This window comes from Belonocnema kinseyi, chromosome 7 (assembly GCF_010883055.1).
Source record: "Belonocnema kinseyi isolate 2016_QV_RU_SX_M_011 chromosome 7, B_treatae_v1, whole genome shotgun sequence".
In the NCBI taxonomy this organism is placed as follows: Eukaryota; Metazoa; Arthropoda; class Insecta; order Hymenoptera; family Cynipidae; genus Belonocnema; species Belonocnema kinseyi.
The window spans coordinates 64,133,401-64,142,456 of record NC_046663.1 but is presented as its reverse complement, the minus strand read 5'-3'; the positions used below and the strand labels follow the sequence as shown (position 1 = coordinate 64,142,456).

Below are 9,056 nucleotides of genomic sequence, written 5' to 3'. Positions count from 1 at the left end.
ATCTGTTTTCCATAACTACACAGCATCTCAAAAACAATTGGAACCAAATCACGTTTTTTCATGGAGTAACGAAGAAAAAGTTTGCCCTGGAAATTTCTGTAAGGGATCGTCCATATATTACGTAAGGCATTTTTCTTTTGTTTATATCGCTGTGTCCTTTTCAACTTGATAAAAATATTATTTTCGTCTTTATTCAAACAACAGAAAAACGTCTTACGTAATATATGGACAATCCCTAAAGAAATCAGCAGGAAATATTTGTTGCAATCAAAACTAGGTGATTTCGAAACTCACAGATACGAATCATGAACAAGAACATTATGTAATAATGAACAATGTCGCCAGAGGACTACTAGATTTTGCATTGATTGCAACATGTATTGCTGCTTACATTGTTTCTCAAAATTACATTCTGAAACAGCAGGATCAAAATGATTTCAACGGATTGAAATCTGAAATGAAAAAAATTCTCCATAAAAAAAAATAAAAAAATGTAAAAAAAATACATAAAATCCCTTTAAAAAAAAAGAGACTATCGATATTCGTCGACCTCCACGTTGATGATAGTTGGGCAACGTAAACTTTGTTTGCGTCAGACGGACGATAGATATTCGTGAATCATTGTACTCTTACACGATGCGTAGAACTATGAAAATTTTGGTTTGAAAAACTATGCGCTTTTCGGAAAATTTGTCAAGAATAAAAAGTTCTTGTAATCAGCCGAGAAATACGCCCGTTAGTGAGATTCCAGGTTAATTACAGACTCGAAATGCTTTGGAAAATGGTTCAGAAAAAAAATAGGCACGAAAAATCACGTTTTTTTTTGTTTAAACTGCATTTTGGGATAATAAGAAAATTTTTGGAGGAATTTCATTGGCACCGTCGGAAAGAGGAGATTTTAAGCAATAAAAATATATGTGTCTCAATTTTTTCTAGTGTCGAATAGTCTTAGTTATTGGCCGTTGAAAAGCAGTGTACCGGTAGTGGCGTTTTGGCCGTTTAAGGGTTAAGATAGCCATTTTTAGTAATTTTTCTTTCGAAATATCTAAAGTATTATAAAAGATTACAATATTTTAAGAATATTGAAGATTTTAGGGTGTTTTAAAAGATTTAAAGAAATATTTATTATATTTTAATAATATGAAGGGATGCAAAAGCATTTTTAAAGATTTTTAGGTGTTTTTAAAAATACCAAGGAATTTTAAATAGTTTGAGAAAGTTTTTAAAGAATTTTTAATATTTTAGGACATTTTAAAGATTCCAGGATGTTTTTAATAGATTACAATAATTTGAAGGTTTTCCCAAATTTTAAAATTGATTTTAGGATATTTTGAAGCTTGTAAGGCATTTTCTAGAGATTGAAACACGCAAGAAATTTCCAATTATTCGAATGATTTTAAGATTTCCTATATAAAAAGATTGATTTTATAAGATTTTAATGAATTTCAAAGAATATATTTACAAGAATTTAGGGATTTCAAAGGTTTTCAAATATTTCAAGGTGTCCCTAAAGATTTAAAAGAATTGGACAGATTTTAGGGCATTTTAAAAGATTGTAAGGAATTTCCAAATTAGTTCAACAGTTTGAAGGGATTTCAAAGACCTTAATTATTTAAGGGTATTTTTAAAAATTCCCAAGAATTTTCAAGAGCTCTGAAAATTTTCAAAATATTTTTAAGTATTGGGAATTGCCTAGGGTATTTTCAATAGATTTCAATCATATTAAGCGATTCTAAAAGGTTTTAAAGATTGTAGATTGATTGTATGAAATAAATTCAAGTAGCTTTAAACATCTTTAAAAAACTTTAATGGATTGGAAATATCTTAGAGTATTTCTAATAAATTTCAATAAATTATTTTAAAGGATTTTAAAGATTTCTGGGTATTTTTTTAATTTCCAAGGAATTTAAAATAATTAAAAATATTTTAGTTTATATTTTATAGATTTCTAGGAATTTTCAACTAATTTTAATAATTTAAAGGAATTTGAAAGGATTTGAAATATTTTACGGCATTTTGAAAGATTAAAGTGCATTTTGAATCGATTTCCATAATCTGAAGGGATTCTAAAGGATTTGAAATATTGTATGGTTTTTTTAAAGAATTCCAAGCAACTTTCAAGGGCTTTAAAAACTTGAGGGATTTCAAAAAATGGTAAAGGATTGGAAATATCTTAAAGCATTATTAATAGATTTCAATAATGTTAAGGAATGCCAATGATTTAAGGATTTTAAAGATTCTATGGTATCTGTAAAAGTTTTAAGGAATTTTAAAAAGATTAAAACAGTTTAAAGAAATTTTCAAGGATTTAAATGAATTTAATTGATTTGAGAAAATTTTAATGGGGATTTAAAGAAGAAGAAGTAAGACATTCTTATTAATTAAAATAATTTGAAGGGATTTAAAAAGGATTCGAAATATTTAAGGATATTTTGAAAAATCCAAGCAATTTTAAATAGGTTTAAATAATTTAAAGTCACTCCAAAGGATTTGTTAGATTGTAGGGCATTTAAAAAAATTTCAAGGAATTTTCAAGAGCTTCAAAATACTTTAAGGGATTTTAAAAATATTTTAAAGAATTAGAATTGTCTTAGGGTATTTTGAATAAATTTCAATCTTTTCCATTGATTCTGAAAGATTTTAAAGATTTTACGGTATTTTTTAAAGATTCAAGGAAATTTCAAGAGCTTTAAAAACTTTCAATGGATTTGAAAGGATATTATGAAATATTTTAGGAAATTTCAAATTATTACAAGGAATTTTTCATTAATTTCAACAATTTGAAGGGTTCCAAAGGATTTGAAAGATTGAAGGGCATTCTTAGACATGTCAAAGAATTTTCAAGAATTTAAAAAACTTTCAAGACTTAAGGGATTTCAAAGGATTTTAAATATTTTAGCAAATTTCAATATATTCGAAGGAAATTTAAAAAGATTTCAAGGCATTTTCAATTAATTTTAATAGTTTGAAGGAATTCCAAAAGATTTAAAATATTATTTGGGATTTTTGAAAGACTCCAAGGAATTTTAAACAAGTTTTAATCATTTAAAGTGATTCCAAAGGATTTTAAGGATTTCAGAGTATTTTTAAATGTTCCAAGTAATTTTCAAGATCTTTAAAAATATTTAAAGGATTTAAAATATTTCAAGAATTTTTAAAATCATTTCAATCGTTTAAAGAGATTCTAAAGGTTTGAAAGATTTTAGTTTTTTGTTAATATTTCAAGAATTTAAAAAATTATTTCAATAATTTGAAGGGATTCTTATGGGATTACAAGATTTTAGGGAATTAAAAAAAATGCCAACAAATTATGAATAGCTTTAAAAAACTTCAAGGGATTTTAAAATATTTTAAAGGGTAAGAATTTTTTGATAGATTTGTACAACATGAAGTGACTCCAAAGAATTAAAGAAATTGTAAGATATTTTTAAAGTATCCGATGAATTTTTAAAGGCTTTAAAAAGCTTTAATTAAAAATTTTTTTAAATATTTTCAAAGGATTTTAAAAGATTTTCGAGAATTTTGGAATATTTCAAGTAATTTTCAAGAGCTTTAAATATGTGAAACAGTATTAACTGATTTTAAATATTTCAAAGTATTTAAAAATATTTTAAGGAGTTTTCGATTGATTTTCATAGTTCGAAGGTGTTTCAAAGAATTTTGAATATTGTAGAACATTTTAAAAGAATCCAAAATACTTAAAAGAGATTTAAATTTTGCTATGGATTTCCAAGAGTTTTAATGATTTTAAGAAGGGATTGGGAAAAGTTTTTATAGGTTTGTAAATAATTTCTTAGAATTTTGAAAAATATGGGACGATGTTATAAGATCTACAAAGTTTTAAAATTTTTAAAATATTTCAAGAGATTTGACAAGGATTCCGAGGACTTCAATCGTTCCAAAGATTTCAAGAGATTTACAAATATTTTTTGCAGTACATTTAAATTAATTGAGAATTCGCCTTAAATTCTTATCAATTTATCCTGAATTCTTTTAAATTTGTTTGCATTCTTTATACTCAATTCAATGGATTTTTGTGTAGTTTTTGTTTAAGTAATTTCATTAAACACTTTTGAATCCCCTTCAGTTTTTCTGAATGCATTTCAAACTTACTGAATTCAATAATTTTTTCATATTTCTTAATTGTTTTTTAATTCACTGAAATTTTTATGAATTTCACGGAATTGGTCTTATTTTCTTTGAATTTCTATAAATTCAATAGAATTTTACTGAAATAATCGATTTTTTTAAGCTTTTACAATTCATGTGAGTTCTTTAGAAATGAAATCTTTTCAACACTTTCTGAGTTTAATTAGTTCACTACCCTTTAGAAATAAATTAGACTTAATTTTGATAGATTCTAAATTTTGATAGATTTCAATTATTTAAAGTGATTCCAAAGATTTAAAAAAATTGTACGGTATTTTTAAAATATCCAATGAATTCTCAAGAGCTTTAAAAAGGTTCAAGGGATTTTAAAGGATTTGAAATACTTTAGAAAAGATTTTAAGGGATTTTAAATTTATTTGAGTAATTATAAGGGATTTTTAAAAATACCATGGAAAAATCGTATATATAATTTAAATTTCGACTTATTAATAATTTTTTAAATGATTAATTAATGAAAGTAATTAGTAATTTCCATTCACAATTTAAAAAATATTTCGCTAACCATGAGAATGATAAATTAAAAATGTATAAATTTGAATTCCGCGGAATTTTGAAAATTAATTTTTGCCGCCGCCCTTTTTTTTACAATGTTCGCTAATAAATTTAAATATAAGTCCACCAATGAGTTACGTTTTCTATTTAAATAGATATTTTGAAATTCCGTGCCTAAATTAGAGGATGCTGTCACATGATTCCAAACCAATCAGATCGCTTATCGATCAGAATTAATTTACAAAATTGAGCAACATAATTTAAAAAAATTAATGTCTGACAAAAACAAACACTCTCGAAGCTCTACAATCGAGGACACAACATTTAAAATCGCGTTCTATTTATAACAATTTAACAAACAAACAACTTTCGAGGTTATGTTTTTCAAATACGTCAAAAACGTTACCCGGAAATCCGGATATCTCCACCAATCAGTCATTGCGAGAGCAGCTCCCTCGTGCGATGAACAATGAATTCAGTCGTAGGAGCGAGTGCAAAGATCTATGTTGAAACTGCGGAGCTCATGGGAAAAAGGAGATAAGTGGAAAAACTAGTGCGGAATCCTATATTTTCCAAGTGTTACGTTTGAATATTTTTTCCGTTGTGCTCGCCATGACGTTGATCTGAAATCGTAATAAAAAATACCGATCCCGATGTTGGTCGCAAGACTGTGCCAATGTAGTTTACATGCTTTTGACGAGGAGAGAACCCGGGGAGGCATTTCGTGGATACCGAAGAAAGCTTCAAACGTGTTTGAAGCTTTCGAGGTCGTATTCATGGAACTATGAACCTGGACTCGTTATCTTTTACTTTGTCACAAATCAGTTATTTGGTTGCGAATTTAAATAAACGAAATTTTCGGGAAAGCTGCCAGGAAATATCAGCTGTAAGTACAACGAAACCTGTTGTGTCCTGCTTTCTCGCATCCTTCCCCTCCACCGATTGCTAGAGACAGTATTTTGCCACACGGCCTGAAACCCACACAATATGTTTGCTCACTTTTTTTCACCAAATTCGTACCCAAATTTCAAAACACTTTTTAATTAACCCCAAAAGACGACCAGCTGACGCTCCGTTTTTGTGGGATGCTCTCGTGCTCCGATAACCATTGCCTTACATACTGCTTTGTCTAATCACAGTTTTCCGTTAACGTTCCATTTTGAATAATGAAAGTCTCATTTTATAAAAAAACACGACAAATCGGTCAGGAAAAGATTCAACCTCTTTCAACAACAGTTACTGTCAATTTGACACCGATATTTTCAATTTTGGCAAGTGGAACGCAACTTTCTTTTTTTTTGTTCCAACTTCTTTTCTGAACCTATTTTTTTGCGAGTCTGCTTTCTCTTTTATGAAAAACATAATATGCAGATCATTTTCAGATAAACATTAAGCTGAAAGTTATCTGGCACTTGAATAGCATATAATTGAAGATAACATTGCTGAATATTTTGATCTGCTTTCCATTAAATTGCAAGAACACGTTTTAAACCTCCGAATATTTTCTTGGTATTTGTCATGGAATATGATTCACTTAGTCAAAAATAAATATTAGTAACAGGCTTTGGACTCGCCACACTATATGACACTTTTTTTTAAAAATATTTTTGTTATTGTTGGTAAAGTCTTGATCTTTCTTATAAATCAACAAAATAGTTTCACTTTCAACAAAGTAGTTGCAATTTCGCCGAAAAAAATTAATTATCAACAAAAAATGTAATAGTTGATATTTTAACCGAGAAAAAAATTTTATTTTAAATAAAAAATAGTTGAGATCCTCAATCTAAACAGATTAATTTCGAACCAAGCTGTTAATTTTTTAGCCAAATAGTTGAATTTTTCATGAAAAAGATTAATTTTCAAGACAGAAGGCTAATTTTCTATTAAAGCAGAAAAATTCTCAACAAAATATTGGGGGTTTTCACGAGAACAGATGAAATTTAATTTAAATAATTCAATTTTTACGCTAAAATGGAGTTGTTAAATTTTCCTTCAAAAAGTTGAATTTTAATTAACAAAATTATTGTTCAACAAAAAAAGGAACGAATTTTCATCAAAATACTTTAAAACTCAACTAAAATTGATTATTGTTTAACAAAACAGTTACATTTTAAACAACAGAATCGATATTCTACAAAAAAAGGATTTTCAACCAAATAGTTCAATTTTCGGGTTAATTCTTGGAACTTTCGAACCGAAAATACGAATTTTCAAAAAAAGATGCGAATTTTCAAGCAAATAGATAAATTAGCTACCAAATTATTAAATTACCGAGAGTATTTTTAACCAAAATCTTAACGAATTTTCAACATTTAAAGAAATAATTAAATTCCCTACCAAAATGATGAATTTTCAAGCAAATGGACGAATTTGCTATGAAATTGTTAATTTGTGAGTACAAAACAGTTGAATTTTCAACCAAAACAGTTCATCATTTAACTAGACAGTTGCATTATTAACAAAAAAAAAGGTATAATTACTACAGAAAGAGATGAATTTTCAAACAAAAGCTTAATGTTCATTAGAACAATTGAATTTTCTACGAAATTGTTGAAATTTTAAGCCAAAAGGACGAATTTTCTATAAAATATTTAAATTTTCAGTTAGAAGAATTAATTTGCAACAAAAAATTTCAACTAAAATTGTCCATGTTTAACCGAAAAAATAAAATTTGAATAAAGTAGTTCAATTTTCAATGAGGTATTTCAATTTTTCTCCTAAAAAGATGAATTTTCAATGAAAAATGTAAGTGTTGATATTTCAAAAACAAAAATATTTAATTTTAAATAAAAAGCCGGTGCAGTTTACCAACAAAAACGAATCCTCAACCAAATAAGGTTAAATTTCTACAAGATGTACATTTTCAACCCGAAAAACTTCGTTTATCAAGAAAGAAAGAGAGTGCAATCAAATTTTTGAATTTTTAAGCGATAAATAAATATAAATTTTGTTAATTTATAGACTAAATTTAAGTCTATAAATTTTAAGTATTACATTTTAAATAAGCGTTCGAGATAATTTTTAATATTTTTAAAGTATTAGGTTATAAAACTGTAAATTTTATTTAAAAAATAAATAAAAAATTACACCATTTTTTTCGGGCTATACATAAGTGTAATACTTAAAAAAATAAGACTATTTTTTCAAATTTGTGACATTATTTTTGATATCTGCAATGAGTCCGAGGCTTGTACTAAGATATCACTGACTTTATTAGATTTTCTTTTTTAATGAGAGGTTTCCTTGTTTACCAAAATATATTGAAAGATTTTTACAAATTTTAGATAAAATTTTAGAAACATTGAAACAAAGTATTCTTATAAAACAAGTATTTTTGTTAGACAATTATTTGTTTAATGTTTGATTTTTCCTTGTTAAATTTCCCCCTTTATCGATTATTATATTTAAATGTATTTTCGTAGTTGGCCAAGGGGAAGGGTCGGGAGGCGGACAGACATCTATTGCGCTGTTTGCTTTCGAGTGTTGACTTTTCCACTGGAGAACCACTGGAGTCCAGCGCACCGGACTTCTATCAAGTTCAGTTCTTGAAAGAGGAACTTACGTCCATTCTTAGTAAACCTGGATTCGTTTCGAACCTCTGCTACGCTTTTGATAATCCATTTCATCATCAAAAGGTGAGATATTTCTCGAAAAACGGTCCAATTTTAATTTAATTTCAGGCAGATCGTGGAAAAGTCAGGGAATTTTTTTCGCCGGAAAATTTCAAGGATTTTGAAAAAAACAATTGCAGTCACATTTAATAACTTTTTAGTAACTTTTTAAAATGAAAAGATTTAGAAGGGCTTTATAAATTTGCAATGGATTTCACAAGATGTCAAAGGATTTAAAATATTTTAAACTATTTCAAAAGAATCCTACAGGGTGACCAGTGACCTTGAAAACCTGGAACTCTCCTTGAATTTTTCACGATGTTTATAGATTGCAATGAATATACTTTGATATTGTGAATAATTCCATAAGTTTTTAATTTCTCCTCCGCTAATATAGAATGTTAAATATATTAAAAGTTCATAATGATTTCAAAAGATTTCAAGAATTTCAAAGATTTCAAAACAATGAAAGATTTTAAAAGATTTCAAAAGATTTAACAAAGAGTTCAAACATTCCAGTGATTTCAAAGAATAAAAAAAATCAAGAAAGATTTCACACATTATTTCAAAGAATTCACAGGGACTTCAAAAGATTTCAGGAATGTTCGAGATTTCAAGAAGTACATCAGGTTTGAAAGATTTTAAAACACTTCAAAGATTAAAGAAAGATTTCAAAATTTGTTAGAATATTTCAAACAGTTTTTGAATGTTTCAATGATTTCAAACAAATACAAAAGGTTTCAGAAAGATTTCCCAAATATTCCAGAGATTTTAAGCAATTTT

General features: G+C 27.2%; 1 protein-coding gene across 3 annotated transcripts in view; it reads left to right on the top strand.

Moving 5' to 3' along the window:
* The first annotated feature begins 5,151 nt into the window (after nt 1-5,151).
* Nucleotides 5,152-9,056, top strand: part of LOC117177208 (CCR4-NOT transcription complex subunit 1) — a 52,855-nt gene continuing 48,950 nt past the window's right edge. For 2 of the 3 annotated variants that reach the window (XM_033367754.1, XM_033367753.1), the window contains exons 1-2: nt 5,152-5,548; nt 8,085-8,297. In XM_033367754.1, coding sequence (XP_033223645.1) covers nt 5,447-5,548; nt 8,085-8,297 — 315 coding nt within the window. In that variant the 5' untranslated portion in view covers nt 5,152-5,446. The remainder of the gene's footprint in view (nt 5,549-8,084; nt 8,298-9,056) is intronic. The other variant, XM_033367755.1, reaches the window with a different exon arrangement.